Source organism: Pseudorasbora parva, chromosome 1 (genome assembly GCF_024679245.1).
Source record: "Pseudorasbora parva isolate DD20220531a chromosome 1, ASM2467924v1, whole genome shotgun sequence".
NCBI lineage: Eukaryota > Metazoa > Chordata > Actinopteri > Cypriniformes > Gobionidae > Pseudorasbora > Pseudorasbora parva.
This window is the reverse complement of record NC_090172.1, coordinates 7,925,515-7,948,436: the sequence shown is the minus strand read 5'-3', so window position 1 is coordinate 7,948,436 and position 22,922 is coordinate 7,925,515. Positions and strand designations below refer to the sequence as shown.

Genomic DNA, 22,922 nt, shown 5'->3' with positions numbered 1-22,922 from the left:
ATCCCTCCCCCTTGTTATCTGATTAGTGTTGAATTCTCCCACCTGTTCCCTCTTGATTTCTTCCCTTTATAATCTCCTTGTGTTTGTCAGTCTGTGTTGGATCCTTGTGTAATGTCTGCGTCTCCCGTCCTCCCCGTGATTCTGTTCTGGTATGTTTTTGAGTTTATGTTTTGATTGCTTATTTTGCCCCCTTGTGGGTTTTGTTTGGTATTTATGTTTCTTTTTATAATAAATTACCAATTCTTTTCTGCACTTGAGTCCTCGCACCCTTTTCCTTTGTCTGTGACGTGACACAAACTCGCTCAAATCTTTAACCTTTACCCATTTTTCTTGCTTCGGACACATTACCTTTGAGGACAAACTGTTCACTTGCTGCCTAATATATCCCACTCACTAACAGGTGCTGTGATGAAGAGATAATCAGTGTTATTCACTTATTCACTTCACCTGTCAGTCATCATAATGGTATGCCTAACCATTGTGTGTGTATATATTTAGTCTTAACAATTAGTTCTAAATTTACTCAAACTCAAACTGAAAATAAAAATAATAGAAATTAAATTAAAAATTACTAATAACTGAAGAAAAATTAAAAGAAAACTGAAAATATACCAATAAAAGCTAGTTCAAAACGAATAAATGCTATATTGTTTTTCTATAAACATGCTAAAAAAATCATTCAAGCATCGCTTGTAAATTTCACACACAGATAGAAAGAAACTTAGATACATAGATACTTTTTTAGTAGCATTTCTGTAGAATCTACTTGAATAAGTTTTTACAGTGTATTTACTTTAATCTCTCTGATATCCCTCCTCCTCCACCGTCTGCATAACTAACTAATTTTAACCCAATTTATTATTTCATGTCCACGCGAAAATAATATCTTGTATATGTATATTTTTTTGTAAAGAGCCGTGTAATATTGCATACAGATATTGCGCAGTCAGACATAAAGACATTATTCAGTCATAGTCAGACATTATTGTCTAATAAACCCCATTATACCTACTTAACCACCCTTTTGGTCTTTATTTTGCAATAATGATCTAGCTGTGTGTTTCCCTTTACTTAACATCAAATGTGGCTTCTTACTGCATTACATGTCACTGATTGTATGACATGTTACAGTGTATGGTTTCTACTGGAACCAGTATATACATTCACAGAGTATAGAAAGTGTACGTGGCGAATCAGAACTTTTGCATCCAGAGAGAGGCTGTGTTATAATGGCTGTATCATTATCATTCAGCATCATGGTTCATTGTGACAGCAGCTCGCAGCTTCCTCACTGCAGCCCATTATCTCTGCCCCTGCTCCACTCCAGGCACACTAATGAGAAACTGGCACTCAAGATCAAAGACCAGAGCAGGAAGATCATCCACCTGACAGCTGAGAGAGAGTAAGCCCCGCTCACCCTGTCCAAAGCTGTTTCCGCTCCTCTCAGCTTGGAGTGTGTACAAACATGGATTTTAGATCCAAGTAGCAGGGAATGTGCATGCAAACATATGGAGAGAGGCTACACTTGTGAAATGGGATTAGGCTGTAATGTTTGTCCTGTCTTCATGCAGGCACCTTCAGGAGAATGTGAAGGGTTTACAGGGGGAAATCAGGAAGCTGAAAGCAGAGAGAATGGAAGCAGAGAGACTGAAGGTAACACACACTCCAGCGAAAAGCCCTAAACACACTCCAGTGTGTCCATGGATTTTTTTTTATCAGCATCAGTTTTTAAGTTGAAGTCAGCAGGAAAGTTGACTCACTTTAATTCCGTACTGTGATGCATTAACACTTGACAATAAGGTTTCATTAGTTAACTACTTTATTACTTTAGTTAAAGGGATAGTTGACCAAAAAAAGTTTTTAAGTTTACATTTACAGTTAAAGGGCATATTTAAGGTAAAAAAAAGAAATAATTAAAAATGAATATATAATCTTGTATGAAAATACCATATGAAAGCTAATGCAGGATTTAAACAGTTTTAAAAAGACATAAGAGCACAAATTTAGTAGATAAAGTGGCCGTTTTGTTGGCTGTTTATAAAAAGTGCTTTTTTTCAACATCGCGTCATATTACGTCACGAGAGGGAGTCGTTTGCCAGGCTCTGTGTTGGTTCAGAGCATAATGGGTTAGTATTCGTACGTTAGTAGCTCGAAGAAAACATGAACACTGCACCATAAGTCTTGTTTTTTAAACAATTGCTAATGGCCAAGTTAGTCATGATGAGAAACCTAACGCTACCGTTATATCACATAACTTTTAGTGTGGTCAGATATTAACAAATGTGACTTATGCCTGATGGTCAAAGCTCATTAGTTTCTGCTATTGGTAAGAATCAATACTCCTATGACCAATACCAGCTTTGCTATTGCCTGATACATGATAATAATCTGTACAGTATTGTGATCTGAGCGCAGTGTTCATATCGTTGGCTAGTGTACATGATGTTATATCATTAGCTAACACTGGTCTCTCACCTAGACACCTGTTCGCCACTGTTTCACCTCACACAACAACTCAGTTTGTCTCCTTTGACCATTGTTCCGTCTAATCCATGCCTGTTCTTAATTGTGTCATAATTGTATGAATGTGGTCTGCCATATAAGTATGAATAAACATTCATAATTTCCTAAGCGTCTGAACTGTCATTGCGATCCATTGTTTCCTATCGTTGAAATTGACTGCACTTCCTCCCGTTATGTCACTTCCGGCTCTGGCATTTTTAGATGCGGAAGTCAAATTTTCTCACAAAAACGACTCCAGAAGCCTTATTAGTGTAATTATGAGTATCTTTTAAAATCTAGTTCCTAGATAATTTTTCTATAAATTGACACACTAGAGACTCTAAACTGCAATATGCGCTATAATCATTTAGCAGACGCCTTTATCCAAAAGGGCAACCGCCTGCAACAAAGTATTTTTTTAAAGCAGCACTAGGTAACTTTTCAACCTTCATAATATATTTTTCAGACTCTTGTGATGATAAATCGACTTACAATAGGTTGAATGACACGTCCGCCATAGCCTGATGGGGTCTGTATCGTTTTTAATCGTACTTTTAAACTTCGGGTTTCGGGTAGTAACCCGAGAACAAAAAGAACTACAAAATTCGACTGCTTTACGGCATATACGTCACTTCCACCAACACCCACACTTCCTTAAATTCGGACGTGCGAGCCCAACTTTGTCCCGCCCCGCACCATTGTATATATTTTTACAACCTGCCCGCACCCACCATTAAATAGACATACGGGGTCCGCGGGTTATGAGACGACCCGCGCATCACTAGTTCAGGGCTATCAGGGTTGTAATGTCAACAAATGCACGCGCGATGGCATCCCCTGTTGTAGGATGACGGAGCTGACGACAGTAGTTGAGGACAGTAGTGAGAACTGTAGTGGGACCCCGAGAGCAAAAGTTACCAAGTGCTGCTTTAAATGTACTAATAATAATAAAAACAATAGTTAAGTGCTAGTCTTAATTTGTCAGCAAATGAAAGCAAAAAAATGTGGGTGGGTCCTCTCCCAGAAAGTTTTTACTGGAGTAACTGCCGTTTACATTAAGTATAAAAATATATTGCCTTGTTTACAAAACGTCTAGTTGGGCCTGACATAATTACATAAAACACAGAATCATTTATAGCAACAATACTGTAGGAGTAAAACGCATTTGCTCAAACTTTGACACAAATTGACCCTAGGTTCGAAATCTGCCTTTTGCCAAACTCACTCTACTTCCTTTTTGTCACATGCCTGTCCTGTCTTGTGTGCACTTGTGGGTTTTGTTATGTTGAGCATGTGCTCGTGTCCCTGTCAGTTCCCTCCCCCTTGTTATCTGATTATTGGTTAATTTGCCCCACCTGTTCTCCCTCATTATCTGCCTTGTTTGTTCCCTTTATAATCTCCTTGTGTTTGTCAGTCTGTGTTGGATCCTTGTGTAATGTCTGCGTCTTCCGTCCTCCCCGTGATTCTGTTGGTTTGTTTAAGTTTATATTTTATTAGTCTATTATGTGTTTTTCCCCCTCGTGGGTTGTTGATTTGAGTTTTATGTTTTGTTTTTGTAAATAAATAATCCTTCTCCTGCACTTGAGTCCTCGCACCATTTTCCCTTGTCTGTGACGTGACAGAAGGATCCAACCTAGAATGAGGACTCAGCAGAGAAGTTCTCCCTCGGTGCCAGTTCCGGGGGTCCCGAGTCCGGGAATCCCGAGTCCGGACATGGCCTGGAGGGCCGTAATGGGAGGGTTTGTGGTGGCAGTCCTGCATGCTTGGGAAAAGCACAGGGTGTCATCCACCACTCCGGTGGTCCCAGTTCCGGTGGATCGTGCTCCGGTGGTCCCTGTGCCGGTGGATCGTGCTCCGGTGGTCCCTGTGCCGGTGGATCGTGCTCCGGTGGTCCCTGTGCCGGTGGATCGTGTTCCGGTGGTCCCTGTGCCGGTGGATCGTGTTCCGGTGGTCCCTGTGCCGGTGGATCGTGTTCCGGTGGTCCCTGTGCCGGTGGACTCCGTTCCGGTGGTCCCGAGTCCGGAAACGGCCTGGAGGGTTGTGATGGGATGCTTTGTGGTGGCAGTCCTGCATGCGTGGAAGGAGCACAGGGCTTTATCCGAAGCCCCGGAGGCAGTTCCGGTGGTCCCAGTTCCGGTGGATCGTGTGCCGGTGGTCTCAGTTCCGGCGGATCGTGTTCCGGTGGTCCCTGTGCCGGTGGATCGTGTTCCGGTGGTCCCTGTGCCGGTGGATCGTGTTCCGGTGGTCCCAGTTCGGGCAGATCATGTTCCGGTGGTCCCAATGCCAGCAGATCGTATTCCGGTGGTCCCAGTGCCGGTGGATACTGCTGGACTGGAGAAGTTTCCCCAACGCCCTGCCTGCGCCGCTGAGGCGCCCTGCTCTCCCTGGGCCGCTGAGGCGCCCTGCTCTCCGTGCGCCGCTGAGGCGCCCTGCTCTCCGTGCGCCGCTGAGGCGTCCTGCTCTCCGTGCGCCGCTGAGGCGTCCTGCTCTCCGTGCGCCGCTGAGGCGTCCTGCTCTCCGTGCCCCTCTGAGGCGTCCTGCTCTCCGTGCGCCGCTGAGGCGTCCTGCTCTCCGTGCGCCGCTGAGGCGTCCTGCTCTCCGTGCGCCGCTGAGGCGTCCTGCTCTCCGTGCGCCGCTGAGGCGTCCTGCTCTCCGTGCGCCGCTGAGGCGTCCTGCTCTCCGTGCGCCGCTGAGGCGTCCTGCTCTCCGTGCGCCGCTGAGGCGTCCTGCTCTCCGTGCGCCGCTGAGGCGTCCTGCTCTCCGTGCGACTCTGAGGCGTCCTGCTCTCACCGCGCCGCTGAGGCGTCCTGCTCTCACCGCACCTCCCTGGCGCTCCCTGCACTGACCGCACCACCCAGGAGTCCTGCTCTCACCGCGCCTCCCTGGCGCCCTGCTCTACCCATGCCGCCCTGGCCGCCTGAACTCTGCGGGCCGCCCCGGCCACCTGAACTCGGTGGGCCTCCCGACTTCGGCGGGCCGCCCTGGTCATTCGAACTTTGTGTGCCACCATGGCCTCCTGAACTTTTTGTTTTCCTTGTTCCTCCCTTGTTTACCCCTCCCTTGTCTGTACCTTCTTTGTCTGTCCCTCCCGTGCCCCCCTGGTCTGTCCCTCCCGTGCCCCCCTGGTCTGTCCCTCCCGTGCCCCCCTGGTCTGTCCCTCCCGTGCCCCCCTGGTCTGTCCCTCCCGTCCCTCCTTGGTCTGTCCCTCCCGTCCCTCCTTGGTCTGTCCCTCCCGTCCCTCCCTGGTCTGTCCCTCCCGTCCCTCCCTGGTCTGTCCCTCCCGTGCCCCCCTGGTCTGTCCCTCCCGTGCCCCCCTGGTCTGTCCCTCCCGTCCCTCCCTGGTCTGTCCCTCCCATCCCGCCCGGGTCTGTCCCTCCCGTCCCTAGTGGAGCGTCTGGTAGCCGCTCCTTAAGGAGGGGGTAATGTCACATGCCTGTCCTGTCTTGTGTGCACTTGTGGGTTTTGTTATGTTGAGCATGTGCTCGTGTCCCTGTCAGTTCCCTCCCCCTTGTTATCTGATTATTGGTTAATTTGCCCCACCTGTTCTCCCTCATTATCTGCCTTGTTTGTTCCCTTTATAATCTCCTTGTGTTTGTCAGTCTGTGTTGGATCCTTGTGTAATGTCTGCGTCTTCCGTCCTCCCCGTGATTCTGTTGGTTTGTTTAAGTTTATATTTTATTAGTCTATTTTGTGTTTTTCCCCCTCGTGGGTTGTTGATTTGAGTTTTATGTTTTGTTTTTGTAAATAAATAATCCTTCTCCTGCACTTGAGTCCTCGCACCATTTTCCCTTGTCTGTGACGTGACACTTTTCCCATCACATATCAGATTGGCAAGTACATTTTTAGAGAAGGGAAAATAAAGCGTCTAACTTGTTAAATAAGTGTTTATCAGTTAGGAGTAGGTAAACGGACATGCTGAATTAGAGACGATAGTGAGTGGGTCAAATATCATTGGTCTTTAAAAATGTTTGAGTCATGTCCCGCCCACATACAGTGATTCCGACGCCAATGTTGCTACAGATGCGAAAAACACAGAAACCTGATCCGAATTTTTATGACGGACAAAAGTTTAGGAAGCAGTGTGTACATGTGGTTGACACAACGTGAGGTCGTATTTGTTTTAACGTGCAAAAATGTTGGACTCAGTGTGCAATGACCTTTACACTGTAAAAAAAAAAATATGCATCTATCATTTAGCAGTTGCATTTGTCTGTATTTTTTATGTGTTCATAAAAATCATGCTATTTTATTTGCAACGATCAAGTGTATTTCATGGAAACCGCAGAATCTCGTCTAGTTACAGTCAGTATTGAGTGAATATTAACGTTCACCTTTGTGACTAACAGGCCGTACCACAGTCTGCCCTCAATCTTCCCTATAAACAGGTCTTATATGCAGGTTTTGCCTCAAATCACCTGTCCAGTTTGATCTTTCTTCTCCTTCTCTTATAATTCCTGAATGACCCAATGCTGGCCATTTCCTATTACACCTCTCCCTTTCATTATTTTTTCTCTCTTCTTCTATTCTCTGTTATCTAGTACTCATGCATAGCATCAGCGAGACCGTCTTTGTTGTGATTAGGTTGGTATTTCTATCAGATGCAGAGAAAAGGTGTCCTATAACTGCAGTTGAAGGTTCGTGTCACCATTAGCCATCTCATTCTGGAGAGCCTGTCCTCTTGCTGCCGAGTGATCCGGCTCTGTAGGTACAGGCTTATCCTCTGTAATAGGGTCTGATCTGATTCACACTTGTGAAATTGGAAAGGAAAAGTTTAGAGATGATTGGAGAACTTTTGGCATAGTAGAAGCCGAGGCCTGGAGCTAGCGCTCTGAACCCAATCATTCAGGCATTGTTGACCGTGCTGATGAGCCCGTCCTGCAGGGTTGAATCCATTCTGCTCCCTGTTTGTTCTGAAGGTCCAGAACCTGCTCCACATGCCACCTTATTCCATTATTGATGATCAAGAGAATCTGAGACCTGCTCAGGGTCTGACTTTGCAGAGCTATACTACTTCAGATTTTTTTTCTTCAAATAGAAGTAGAAGAGCTGGTATCGTTACCCCAGAAAGTGTCTTGACTAATAATGCATTCAGGCTGTTGTGGGGTTGCAAGCTCTCCTGTATAGAAATGGCTCGCCTAAAATTAAACATGTTTCTCATGTTGTTCCAACCGTCTAGGACCACCTTGGAACACAAATGATGACTGACATGTTCTCTGTCAAGTTTGGTGTCAGTGATATGTGGTCATTAAGTTTGGCTTTAAACCTTTTGGTAACACTTTAGTATGGGGAACACATATTCCCTATTAACTATGACTTTTGCCTCAATAAAATCCTAATTTACTGCTTATTAATAGTTAGTACTAGCCTGACAAGCCAGACCCACACCAAGATGTTTGGTCTGGAAACTCACCATTGACAGCTCAATCCGAGGGGCGGGATAAACGGTTGTCTTTCAAACTCCCTCTGCACGCGATAGGATAGCGCTACACCAACCAGAGCAACGAAGGTGAAGCAGAGCTAGTTGACAGATTAAACATTCGCCGTATCCGGTCAGCAAAACTCAGAACACATCTTCCCTTTTTAAGAATGACTTCAGTGCCGTTCTTTGTTCTTTTCTCAGAGAAAAGCTTAACTCCAAGTCTTCCAGAGTCTGTTGCGGTCAAAGCTGATTCGAAAGTCTGCCGTTCGTTCGCCAGTTTCTGTGTTTACTAGAAGCATGCACGCGCAACTCGGCCGTCATTATGTTAAGCCCCGCCCACCGACTCTATACACGATGTGATTGGGCCATCCAGAGTTTGGCTTTTACAGCTCAGAAGTGAATTGAGAGTTGCTAAACGACACTCGCGGCAGATTAGTTTTCCTGCCGCTAGGGTGCGTCTAGATTTCTAGGCTAAATTAGTAAGGTAGTTTTGTAGCATTTAAGTTTAGGTATTGGGTAGGATTAAGGGATGTAGAATATGGTCATACAGAATAAGGCATTAATATGTGCTTTATAAGTACTAATAAACAGCCAATATCCTATTAATATGCATGCTAATAAGCAGCTAGTAAATAATTAATAACTGAACCTTAAAATAAAGTGTTACCAACTTTTTTATAGTGCATATGTCTTTTGTAGTCCATTGGAGATCTTTGTGGACATGAAGACTGTCAGTAACTTACATTTTTGTATTTTGCTCAAATCTCTAAATATTATTATTGTACATTTTATTTATGGACACCTTTACTGGCACTCAAGGACACCTTACAAAGTTCACAAAAAATAATAATAATTTCATCAAATATTAAACAAATACAGAACTGATGACAATAACGTTAAAATCACTAAAAGCCTGCCTAAAAAAAATTAGTTTTAAGACGAGTTTGGAAAACTAGAAGACTTGAACTCTTGTGAACTTCTACAGGAAGCAAATTCCATAAAGGAGAGCCACGTAGCTAAAAGCTTGTGACCCCATGGAAGTTGTCCTAGAGTTTGGAAGAACAAGTGTAAGTGCAGAAGCTGATCTTAGAGTGCGGGAAGGGTGTGTTTAGATGAAGATCAAAAAGACATGAAGGAGGAATTATTATGTGCTTTATTAATTAAAATTAAAATTTTGAAATATACCTAAATTTCAGCTGAAATCCAATACAAATTTTGTAAAACAGGAGTAATATGTTCAGAAATTGAAGTTTTGGTAATAACTTGAGCATCTGCATTTTGTATGAACTATAATTTATGAAGAGATTTTGAAGGAAGCCCATAAAACAAGGCATTACAGTAGTCAATTTGTGATGTTACAAGAGCATACATGCACAAGAGTAACAGTGCTCTGGAGTGAAAGAACAGGACACAACCGATTAATATTCCTAATGTGATGGAATGCTTCAAAAGACAGAGTACTGTCAAGGGTGGCACCCAAAATTTTAACCTGATTAGACAGAGGGACAGAGCTAGCCTAGAAATCTAGACGCACCCTAGCGGCAGCAAATCTAATCTGCTTTAAGTGTCGTCTAGCAACTCTCAATACCCTTCTGAGCTGTAAAAACCAAACTCTGGTCAGGCCAATCACATCGTGTATAGAGTCGGTGGGCGGGGCTTAGCATAATGACGGCCGAGTTGCGTTTGCGTGCTTCTAGTAAACACAGAAAATGGCGAACGGCGGTCTTTCGAATCAGCTTTGACAGCGACTCTGGAAGACTTGGAGTTAAGCTTTTCTCTGAGAAAAGAACAAAGAACGGCACTGAAGTCATTCTTAAAAAGGGAAGATGTGTTCAGAGTTTTGCCGACTGGATACGGTGAAAGTTTAAACTGTCAACTTCACCTTCGTGGCTCTGGTTGGTTGTAGCGCTATCCTATCGCGTGCAGAGGGAGTTCGAAAGACAACCGTTTATCCCGCCCCTCGGATTGAGCTGTCAATGGTGAGTTTCCACACCAAACATCTTGATGTGGGTCTTGCTTGTCAGGCTAGAACAGAGCACTTATTTATTGTAACGGATGAAATGTTTGAATTAGCTATTGAATGCTTTGATCCAATGAGAAGCATTTCTGGTAACACTTTACAATACAGGTGCACTAATATGCATTAATTAATGCTTAACTAATGCACAGATAATCATGAGTTAATGTATGACTCATGAAGAACTCATGAATTACTGCATCAGCAACTAATGAAGATTATATATGATTATTGGTTTAATAATATATGAATTCATTCATGACATCATGTATTATTTCCCTAATAACATATTATCTTAACTAATCATGTAAATGAACGTGTTAATTACCACAACGGGTTGAAGCCATGCATTTCAACTTCCAGTTGTCTGCTTAAATGTATCGTTAGCTAATGATTTGCAAAGGTATCATTATGTTATGACTTTACTTGTTGAGGCACATGACTATTATATTGTCCTCATCTAAACGCATCACAGCTCCGTGGACCAGCACTAGTAGTATGGCTAGCCTTCCGTTGAAGATGACATTTTTCATTGTATCATAACTTTGACTGACGTGGGTCATCAGCCAATGAAATTTTAATGTGTAGTGATAATACGCCCCAGAGGCCCAGCAATGTGTACCCCTCCGCTGATCTCAACAGCTATTTGAACTTTTCGCGTGTTGTGAGCGATCTATGTGATATAAGCTATGGGCGCTGCAGATGACGGGCTGTGTTCTAATGAGCTTTGTGCGCATCCTGATGTCAAACCGTTTACGGTGTGTTTTTTTTTTCTGTTTCTTTTGATATTTTTGTTACATTTACGCATTTGGCGGGCCATAGACCGTAAAAAAATATGGACGACTCGACATCATCCGTTTCCGCTTAGCAAATTTGAAGCTTTCAGGCGGGGGTGGACGACGCTGACATCTTGGGACCGAGTCTGCGCAGTAGCGATTTCGGGACCGGAGTTGCGCAGTAGAGCGCAGGATGTAGAGCAGGAAGTACAGTCGCGATATCAAAAGCCCGCCCACACTCTCGTAGATGCAAAACAATTAATTATGTTGGTGTGAAATAAACAGTTATGGAAATGTAGAAATTAAAGCTAAAGCTCCAATCTGCTCCCAAAAATTTCGAAAAAAGTCCGTTAGTGCCTCAGTGACAACTTCACTCAGAGAAGACGTCAGTCTCAGCTGTCAATCATGACGTCACACCCCCCGTTATTATAGCATCAAATAACTAACTCAAAGTAAACTTATTTTTAAAACGAACACCTGAAATGAAATCATCGTGATGATAACTGCCTTCAGTGACATAAACTAACTTTGGGGAACATTTTTTGAAGTGAAATTTTATTATTTAGTTTGCCTTGCGTCCATTAGAAATCACAGAGGGGCGGCTATACTGGGACCGGTCACCGGGGGGCGATCGAGGCGCGAAAGCTTCAGTAAATGAGAGGGAGACTGCAGGCTTGTGGCGGACGCTTTTATCCAAAGCGACTTACATTGCATTCAAGGTACACATTGTTACATTATTGTCAGTTCTTGCTTTCCCTGGGAATCGAACCCATGACCTTGGCGTTGCTAACGCCACGCTCTACTGGTTGAGCTACAGGAATTGTTGGTTTGTGTTTTTGAAGAGTATTTGTACCAGTGAGTTGATTTTGTTTCATTTCACCAGTTGCCTAAACGGTTACATGTGAGTGCAGTGGTATCAATAAATAGTTAAATTGTCTTTTTGTCTCACGTGTCCTTTTATGTTGCATGCCCCCTTCCCAATGAGCACTTTCAAGGCGAGGTTCATAACAGTAGTATATACAGATTGTATTCTTTATGTATTGGTGTGTGTGGTGTTGTAATGGAGGCGGCATGGGGTGTGTTGATCGTTAGTGAAGGCCCTGACTGAAACCCCACGGTGCACTACTGCCTTCATATGATGGTATTTGGACCAGCTGAGAACTCATGAAGAGCTTATGATGTGTAAGGAATCCATCCGTCACACACAACGAAGATCTGCTGCGAGTACATGCCGTTCTGAAGCCTGTATCGAAATGTGATTGGCAACATCACGGGTATGACGAGAAAAAAAAAGTTGTGCTTGAGCATTCTGTCCTTTTTAGGGTAAAATCTTGTCCTGTTTTTGTTTTGTTTACACGTCTTTGGTCCGTGTTGCGTTCAGGCAGAGATGCTCACAAGTCTCTGAGCTGGAGTCCAAGTCAAGTCTGATGTCTCTGGGCTCGAGTCCAAGTAAGTAAGGAATTCAAAGCATGTAATATGTTATTTTGACACCTATCTCTATTAACATACTGCACCAGCTTTGATTTTGTTAACGTTAAACAGGCTATTGCAATATGACAAAAACACCAAGAATGCTTTACTTTTAAGACAATATCTGTATTTTGCCTTAGCATGAACAGACCAAAAATTTAGGTTCTGAAGAAAAAGGGCTCCCTTGTCTGTCGCTGATTTATAATGATAATGCGGACGTATGAGAGCACCAGCACCACAACATACTTGGAGGAAGTCCATATTCCACAAGAGGGCCCCTTTAAGAGCTGCGTGTTTCCCTATTGAACTGCCGGTATTTTGTGTGTGTGTGCCGAACTGTCACAAATCTCACGATCCACGTGAACAGTGTGAAGAGCACGGACTCGGGAGTGCTCTTGTTCAGAAAAGTAACCTGCGTATTCGTTTTATCCGATTGTAATGTATTTAGTTCAATAAAACACATGTACTGTAAGCGTTGATGGTGTTAATGATTTCCCTTAGACATGAGCGAGAGTGAGCTTCAGTGCATCGCGCTCGGACGGTAGAGAATGTGCTCGGTGAAAAAACGCACTTTCCGATCTGGAGTCTAATAAAAATTAAAAGATGGACCAATATATTATAAAAAAAACTTTTCATAGAAAAAAAAACAAAGATTTGAAATAACATATTAGGGTAAATAACAAGAGAATTTTATTTTTGGTGTAACCTATCCCTTTAATTGTGCATGTACATTCTTGTTGACAGTTGTGAAACCACTAGAAAGGACAAACAACAAACACACTACCCATTTGCTAAGTTTAGCCAAGTGAAGCTCAACTAATGTTCTTCAAGGACACCCCAAGTATCTTGGACTCTAAGAGAGACCGAGTAAATACAAATAAATAGATAAGAAATAGACAGGAAATGGCTTGTCGTCTGGTTTATTTATGACATGCCAGGCTCCTTCTGCATGCATGGATTCCCAGCTTTCATTAAGTGTCATTACTAGAGCTCTTAGGCCAGGTGTGGCCTTACAAATCTGCTGAGACCTGACATACAGCCCGGAACAGGGCATCATGCATATGGATGGACTCTCGCAAGAAGGGAAGAGGGGCTTGATCCTTTGGATGAGCAGATTCGGCTGTTAGTAAATACAGAACTGTATCACTGCTTGATTTGTTGTGATAAATAACTTATAATAGCCTCAGTCGCTCCATCAGAGAGAGATGGCCGTGTTTATAGTGCTGCGGAGGAGGGCATATGGACGTGTTTAATGGCAGGCCTTGATCAAGATCATCGGGGGGATGTTTATCACTGCGCTCTGAGCTTTTTTTTTTCTTTTTTGCAAATGTATACATTTTTGAAGAGAACTAAAACAGACGCTTTTACAAGAAATCCCCCCCCCCCCCCCAAACCTTGCTATTCATTAGCAATTTCCACTTTCCAGTTCACTTCTTGCAGCGTCCCCTGATTGATGGAAAGCCTGCCATGTTTATTTGGATATCAGGGAATGAAATATTCATATTGTACGCTTTTCCAAGCAGAAGTTATCTGGGTGCAGCGTAAATGGTACTTGGGATTAGATTTTCACAGCAGATTGCAGTTATTAAAGAGCAAAAAAGGAGGGGGATACAGGGAAGCTGCCATCTTCTGGGGAGGCAATCTATTTCTTTTCACGCAGACTTGGAGCGGCTGCATAGCCTCTTAATGCACTGGAGCAAAAGTGCTTTGGTCCGCAACCTTTCACGCCTTCCTCTCCCTTTTATATGATTGAATACTTAATAACTTTGACTTTGCTTTGAAAGCTTGCGCCATGGGGCCTGTTCGGTTGCCTCGTGGTGAGGCTGGCGTACCTGAGTGTTTGTCTGCTGCTAACTGCCCTTATTACCGGCTGTCTGTCAGCCTCATCCAGCGTCATTTGTGTCTTCTGCACGTCATCTCCTTCTCTTAGTGTCTCTTATCAGTCTGAATTTTAGGCTGTTTTCCCACTTAATCTGCTTTTTTGTCTCTTGTGATTGTTGCTTGTCACATTGTACAGTGACCTCAGTGAGATCTCCGGTAAAAGCCTACGCAGACCTTGCGACATCCGTCAGTTTACTTTCAATTGACAGCTTTTACTAGGTGATCAATCACCTGATTCTGACGTCCTTCTCGGTTCGGTAAGCATATGTACCGAAAGAATGCAGCGTTTTTTCCACTGCAGTACCAAAAGCATACCGAACCATGACTTCAAAACTGAGGTATGTACTGAACTGTCATTTTTGTGTACCGTTACACCGCTAATTGGTATGCAAAATTTAAATAGTACAGCACAAAGTCAAACAAGCCCTTGCAAGCTGTTTGCCAAACTGGAAAAGAAAAAAAGAAATGGGCGTCTGTTGTGGTTGGGCAAATCATTTTTCCAACGAGCTGGATGGCGCCTTGCATGGCTGACACTGCTATCGGTGTATGAATGAGTGAATGAATGAGTGAATGAATGAGTGAATGAATGAGTGAATGAATGAGTGAATGTGAGAAGATGTAAAGCGCTTTGGATGGCCATGGGTCTGTTGAAAGCGCTGTATAAATTCAGTCCATTTACCATTTTGAGGACTGCTCATTCTTTGGTTAGAACTTGACGTCATTTTCATCGTACCATTATAACGTGAAAGCAGCAACAAACAAAACTGTTGAAAATCATATATCTATCTCTCATTATCATCAACAATTGTGTTTTTCATTATAGACAGCTGGAGCATGGCTTCACAGTGCCTGGCTACGATTTCTACGTTTTTAAGGGGACTGAGGGTGTGTTCACATTTGGCATTTTTGATTAGATCGCGATTGCTCTGTTAGTGCGGTTTATTTGAATAAGTTTGAACGCTGCCATCTGAAGTTACCCTGGTGTGCATCAAACAAGAGGACCGAGACCGCTGAAAAGATGGATCTCTGTCTGCTTCCAAATGAACTCTGGTGGGTTCGAAGGAAATATAAACGCAACACGGACCAAAGCCATGAACGAACCAAAAAATGAGATAATATGACAAGATTAAACCCTAAAAAGAACACAATGCTCTTTTTTTTAGTCATAGTTGTGATGTTGCCCATCACATTTTGGTGCAGGCGTCAGAACCGCGTCATCTCGCTGCAGATCTTCATTTGTGTGTGTTGGAGGGATTCCTGCTGCTGTTTTGACTCCTTTACACATTTTATAAGCTCTTCACAGTTCTCGGCTGGTCAAAACCATCATGTAGGCTACGCACATACACTGAAAAAAAATATTTTTACTGCTTGTTCAAATTGCTTGATTAAAATGAGCTAAAGCAACACAATTGCTATACATTTTGTCCAAACTTAATTTTATTGTGTTCAATACACTTAAATATGTCACATTGAAGTCAAACTTAATCCCTTTGTGTTGTTACATGAATGATTTGTGTTGCATTAACTGAAACTGGACGGGGTTTGTTAGTTCCTGCATGATTTGCAAATGGCTAAAGCGCGAGCAAGAGCGAGTAAATTTTATTATTTTATATATAAAAGTGTTTTTTATGTATTTTTGAGCAAAATGAGAAAGGGGGAGACTTGATTGCATTTTATAGAGTTTAATATTCAATTATTTTGGAATTGTTAGAACAATTTAAATTACAGAGGGTCCATTGTGAAGAAGAGTGGTCCATTTGCTTAGGCTGTGGACTCATAATGGCTTTGCTGAAGGAGCTTAGCATTAATCCTTAGCATTTAGGATGCTAATGTGTGCTATTGCAAGCTAAAAGTTTGTTAACTACTAAGCAGTATTATAATTTTGTTGTGTAACGTTAAAGTATATGTTATTGAAGTGGATGAATCATTACAGGGACTTCACTTTGAAACTATTTAATTGAGTGACTTAAAATGTATTCATTCCATAATGTTGAAGTTACATGAACAAATTAAGATTGTTTAACACAATTGATTAATGTGGCACCGATGTACACAATTAAATAATGTAAATCCAATGCACTTTTTTTCAGTGTACAGATTTCATTAACTCGCATATGCACCTCGATTATTACTAATTATTTGGACCACAAGGTGGCAACAGCAGCCCAAAGTCAGAGATGGAGCAAAAACAACATCAAACTGAGAGGCGACAATACAAGAAGCCCATATTAGCGCAAATACGTTGGAATGGGATTAGAGATGCCAACAACTCTGACATTGGTATAGAAACAATTTTCACTGCAAATTGCCCGTAAATTTCACAATTAGCTCTTTCCCTGCCATTGGTGGAATTTTCTTTCATTTATAAGATAACTCTTCTCCGCCATTACATTACATGTTGTAGTATAAAAAAAATGCTGTTCAATATGTTGCTTTTTTATGGAACGTACCCGCATTCAAGTGCTAATAAAAAAAATGAAGCTAGGTTTTTTTTTTTTTTAAGCAGAGCATCTGTTCTTTCTTTTGATATATTTCATGTTCAGATATTCATACAACAAAGTATTCTGGGGCCATGAAAATGATAAAAAAATGTTGGTTATCAGGCAACTTTTTTCAAAAAACACTGGTGATGAAAGAGTTCATTAAAAAGAAATGGCGAGTAACACATCGAATTAAATGTGAAATTTTGAAGTAAAAAAGCTGACTATTTTCTTGTAAAAGAAAACTCTTTTTTTTAACATGTTTCCAATGTGCGTGTGTAGTACATGCTAAGCTACTTCGCACTAAGTGTTCGTGTCAAAACTAAAGAATACTTCAATGGCTGCCTGATGAAAAAAAGAAATCCTTTACAATTCCTGAAGTTTGTCTCAAGCTCAACGGATGTGGCCAGAACCGCACACTTTACACTGAGCTTTTGTTTAATATTTCAAATGTCCAGACTTGACGTCACCACTGACCCCACTAGTCTCTTTTCACATTTTGCCTTTGAATCGAAACCCCAGCATGCTGGCGTCATCACCGGCAGTAGCACTGAGAGTACTAGAGCCTGCGGTTTACCACTGGTACATTTTTCCATTTTGATTCATGTTTTTGTCACTTTAGATTCGTCACCAAATCTTTAAATGAAGAAAAGCGCACTTGCATTAGTAGTTCATTTCTGTGACTTGAGACAGACTGTTCCCACCAACTGTGAACCGTACCTCAGTTCAAATAAATTGCACCCCAGACCACTTTTTAAGAGAACTCGGTTGCTCTTTATAACCAAATAAGCTGAACTTTGACATCAAATCGACGTCGGTTCGCACCAAAAGCTTTGGTGTGAAAGTGTCCTTAATGAAGTGCTATCTATACCACCCTGAGTGCTCTGGTTGTAGGCTCTTTATTCAGGCGGCAACTGTCTCTCTCTCTCTCTCTCTCTCTCTCTCTCTCTCTCCCTCTCCATCCCCCTTTCCCTGACACACACAGAGCTCATTAGCACATGGAGTGCTTGCAGCCCTCGCTGAATGTGACCCTGCCTAATTGTGCAGCAGGTTCATTTGCTCGCCCTGCGTGATGCAGTGATTGCTTATTTGTTCTCCTCAGGGCTTCTCTCACACATTAAAATGATTGACTCATTTCATTCAGGGTACATTTACCAAGCTTTATTTGATAAGCTCATGCCCAAAGGTACTCACATCCATCTTATTCTCATGCTCAAAAGTTATAATGTCTACCACTGCGGATTATTATTCATACAGCTGATTGTTTCCCTGGTTAATTATCTGAGTTTGAATAATTTTGCATGCGCAAAGCCTGTTTATCCTTCTGGAATTAAACCGCACAAAAGGTCTCGCATTAGCCATGCTGCTGAAGTTGCCGACAAGCCCATTGTATATGTTAAGCTGTCCGACGGAGACGGCGAAGAGTTTGGGGAATACATGGAACGGTGATTTTCTCCTTAAATAAAGGGTGAAATTTACATGCGGCCACAGAGACAGGAGATGCATACTTGGCTAATAAGCTGAATTTGTTTTCCACAGAGAACATAAGGCTCGACTAAAAACCTTGATGAGCTGTTCAAGAATGAGAGTGCTCATTATATTTAGGGAACTTGGCGTAGATATCACCAGTAGCCTTTGACCTTTCGTCTTCCATGCAGACCCTCAGTGCTCTCTAACATGAAAAGAAACGAGAGAGAGAGAGAGAGAGAGAGAGAGAGAGAGAGAGAGAGAGAGAGAGAGAGAGAGAGAGAGAGAGACGCTTTTTGAAAAGAATATAAGCATGAAAGCTTGTTTGCATATGAAAATGTATTTGCTTATGTCACACTCGAGTAATTATGATGGACATAATGGTTGTTTAGTTAATTGGAGAAGCCTGTTGGATCAGTAATTACCTTGTTTATGAGATGGCTGTAAATACATTTCATTGTTGTTTGCTTCTCACAGTGAAGAAAGAGGAAGAGGAAGAAGAAAGCATGTCCTGACCACCTGCCGTCAGTGCCAGCGTCTGGAACGACATGGATGGCTACAGAACTGTTTTCTGCAATCCGACTGGCTCTTGGATCCTTTCTGAAACACTGACTCAATGAGCTTAGAGGTCTGGAAAATCTCAAAAAAATGCACACGTTAGATCAGACTCCGCATTCGACCGCATGATCTACTGAACTTGCAAATTTAAAGGGGGTATCACACAAAGTTTCAGTCAATCATGTCAGTCTTGAGTAACTATAGAGTAGCATTGCATCCTTTATATCTCCGAAAAGTCTTTAGTTTTATTATATTTATAAAAAACATTACTTTATTTTACGAAAAACACTTTATATCTGCTGAAAGCGTCTGTTTAACATTTTTCCTTTGTTAATGTCAATATTTCATGTCAACTTTCCAACTTCTTCACATTTGGGTAGATGTCCCACTGTAATTTCACTTTTTTCTCATCTTCTACCTTTATATATGGTGTTTCAGTATAACCTGACATGATTACAGAGCACCTAAAGGCAGGGGTGGTAAGTAATCAAGTAAAAATACTTTGATACTTTACTTAAGTATTTTTTTTGGGGATCTGTACTTTACTTGAGTATATTTTATTTGCATCTACTTTTACTCTTACTTCACTACAATATTAAAGGCTAAGTTTACTTTTTACTCCAATACATTTCCCCATGCCCGCTCCAAGTATTAAGTATTTATTACACTTGATTTCCAAACCGGTCTGGTTGGTCATGGATGATCCAGTCGGGTATAGACTTGGAAAAGCTGACAAGTCAGGTTTGCTACACTAACGTTAGCTCAGTGTTTCCCCAACTTTTTTATTTTGCGGCACACAATTTACTATGAAAACATCGGTAACATTTTACAATACAGGTGCACTATTATAATGCATGCCTAACTAATGCACAGATAATCATGAGTTAATGTATTACTAATGAAGAACTAAACCATTTATTAATGATTACTGCATCAGCAACTAATGAACATTCTCTATGATTAATAGATTAAGTAATATATGAATTGCTATTAATTAAATATGACATCATTAATTCCCTAATAACATATTACATTAACTAATAATGTAAACTCATGTATTCAAAGCCATGCATTCCAACTCTCAGTTGTCTGTTTAATTAATCATTAATCGTAACAATTGGCAAAATTATATTATGACTTTACTTGTTGAGGCACATGACTATTAACTAATTGTTTTGTAATATGTCATTGGGGTTATGGCTTTTGAATTAATTTTGAATTAGTTATTAGTATTTGCTCCTCATCTGTTTTATGGAGCTAATGTTATGGAACACGTCTATTTTAAGTTTAACCCCCATACTGCGTTATGGTGCTTCATTGTCTCGTATTAAGTGCAAATCTAACAAATTCTTAATTGCAGTATCTAATCTTATCATTTGTTCAATTAAAGCATTGCATATCAGTCCGAAAAGATTTTATCTGCTTAATTATTGATATTTACAGTTAATTTGAATATTTACTTTTTACTTTCGGTACTTGAGTACGTTTTAAATCTGATACTTTTGTACTTTTACTCAAGTGATGTTTGAATGGAGGACTTTCTACTTTTACTGGAGTATTTTTTTATTTAGGTATATATACTTTCATCCAAGTATAACTTTTGAGTACTTTTACCACCTCTGCCTAAAGGGACCTAAAAATATGATATAGGAGGAAAAATAATAAGTCAACGCATTCGCTCACTAAATGAGTTTCCCCAAAAAACGTTTTGTTCGTTCGCAAAATGTTTGCGTTTCCCCCAAAAACTTTGCGCTCATCCACTAAAACTTTGCCTTCTTCCGAGTAACTTTGCGTTTGCGCTCTAAAACTTTGTGTTCCTCCAAGGAACTTTGCATTCGCTCGCTAAAAACGTTGTTTTCCTCCAAGGAGCTTTGTGTTTGCACACTAAAATGTTGCGTTCCTCCGATGGAACTTTTCGCTCGCTCGCTCGACACACCAAAAGATAATCGGGCTGATTTTGGGCCGATTTCCCCCCTTCCAACAATCCTAGCTATGTCCCGATTATCTTGATGGTTCTAGAAATCATCTTATCAGATTTTCCAGATTTTACCCTTAAACCCCAAGGACAAACGCGTGCAAAGTCGCGTTAAACAAAATAATATCCAATCAGAAACAGGCTACAGTATCAACAGTTCTATTTAACATATCTTCAAACATTCTCTAATAACATCAAATAGGCATGAACTGTAAGAAATGTTGACTATAAAAACAAGGATTTAAAGTTTATTTAATAAGGCAATTTCAAAGAGAATAATAGCTATCTATTTTCCAAGAGACACCTAAAAACAACAATTATTACAAAAAAAACAGGGTATTCTCACAAAAATGCGTATAAATAGTACGAGTGTTCAATGTCGTGGAATGTATACGCCAAAACTCATTTTGGCGTGTCTATGGCACGCTGTTTTTTCGCGTGCATATGATACGCATTTTATGGCGTATTACAGCCTTTCTCAAAGTGGGTGCCGCGGCACACTGGGGTGCCCCCTGACTGTGTCAGGGGTGCCGCCAAAAAATTACATAGGCTAAAAAAAAAAAAAAAATCTGAAATTTCATATATAAAATATATTTGAATTTATATAAATACATTCTTCTTCTTTTTATCCCTTTCGCACTTACGATCACACATTCACACATGTGATTAGAACGGTCAGTGCATCACGTTCATTCAAATGTAAATTCAAATGTGCTTTCGCGTTGGCTTGCACTGAGCCAGAGACAGGCGCGCTCAGAGCTGTCATATATCACAACTTTTCAGTGTTTTCAGCCACATAATGTTTATTTTGGGTTTCATACATATACGTACTAAAAAAACTATACATTTAGAGTTTGTAAAATACACAATGATGAAAAATGAAGAGGCAATAATAATCCTTTCCATTATAATTAGTTTTATTCATATCAGATACACATTGTGTCAGTAACTTTAAAGTTTAACATTACTCTTCTCCCAGTTCACCTGCCACTTACTTTTATGTATTTTGAGAGAAGTGGACGAATTCACGTCTTGTAAATCCAACAGATCCGATTTTCTGAACTGCGCCTGTGGCGGCGATGGCGGTGCCCGTCGTGCATACAGCTCAACTAACGCGATTGTTATAAGGTGTTTAAACAACAAAACGTCTCGGTTACGTATGTAACCCTCGTTCCCTTTCGTTCAGTCACTCCGACGTAACGTCAGTGACTGACGAATGGGGGTTTCGCCTAGAAGCCAATCATCTTCGAGATCTTAGAAAGCGCCCAATGGCAGTGCCAATGCCATGGGCATGCGAATTTGCATGCGTAACTCCGCCTACCCACCTGGGTATATAAGGAAGTAGCTGGCATGAATCGCATTATGTTACCTGCTGAGGAGCCAAGACTGAACTCTCGGCTGTTCCAGCGGTACAGCGGAAGTGGCAGTGGGACGTTACGTCTCCGTTCCCTCCTCAGGGAACGAGGGTTACATACGTAACCGAGACGTTCCCTTTCGTTCAGTCACTCCGACGTAACGTCAGTGACTGACGAATGGGGGTCCCAATACAATCACGCCACTCGGCTGTCTTCCAGTGCCCTGCGCAAGCGTGAGAACCCTGATGCAAGCAGAACGGTCAAAGGCCTCTACTTAACGCAGGAATACCAAGGTACACTGGGAGGCATATTCCAGGAGGAGATATGCGCCAAGATGCCTACCCGTAGGGAGGACTTAGGGAAACACGTATGACCCCGGGGGGCTGCATACGGAAGATCACTGGGGTACCAGCCGAAGGTGGATTTTTAACCCCAGGAGGTGGCAAGGTTGCCAAGGGAATACACCCGCTCAGGGAGGCTTACGGTGGAAATACACATGTGGGGGTCGCCGGAGGGGAACCATGCACATGGGGCACCTGGCCGGACACGAGTGTCTGGGCTAAGGGCAGACTTACTGGCGTCGGCGTCGTCAGTGCTGGAGGAGCTCAGGGCTCTCGGGGAACTCACCTGAGAAGAATATCGCACGTATCCAGTCCGTGGAGTGGAATGGCGAGCAAGCGAAGACACCTGAGCCAATCCATTACCGGCCATTTGTAGAGGCGAGTACATAGTCGGATACAGGCTCCACTCGGAGGTTATAAAACCTGGCGAATGTGTTTGGTGTCGCCCAGCCTGCAGCTCTGCAGATGTCTGTCAGCGGAGCGCCATGTGCTAAAGCCCAAGAGGAGGCCACACTCTGGGTGGAATGGGCCCTGACCCCAAGGGGACATGGGCGTCCCTGCTGCTGGTAAGCCAAAACAATGGTGTCCACTATCCAGTGAGACAGCCTTTGCTTTGAGAGAGCCTTCCCTTCAGCTTCCCACCATAACAGACAAAGAGCTGGTCTGAGGTCCTGAAACACT

The 22,922-nt window shown here is 42.2% G+C and overlaps 1 protein-coding gene across 1 annotated transcript in view; it reads left to right on the top strand.

Moving 5' to 3' along the window:
• Positions 1-21,061, top strand: part of LOC137040526 (polyamine-modulated factor 1-binding protein 1) — a 319,746-nt gene extending 298,685 nt beyond the window's left edge. Inside the window, exons 27-29 of the mRNA XM_067416248.1 lie at positions 1,328-1,402; positions 1,572-1,653; positions 18,490-21,061. Coding sequence (XP_067272349.1) covers positions 1,328-1,402; positions 1,572-1,653; positions 18,490-18,492 — 160 coding nt within the window. The 3' untranslated portion in view covers positions 18,493-21,061. The remainder of the gene's footprint in view (positions 1-1,327; positions 1,403-1,571; positions 1,654-18,489) is intronic.
• The last annotated feature ends 1,861 nt before the right edge of the window (positions 21,062-22,922 follow it).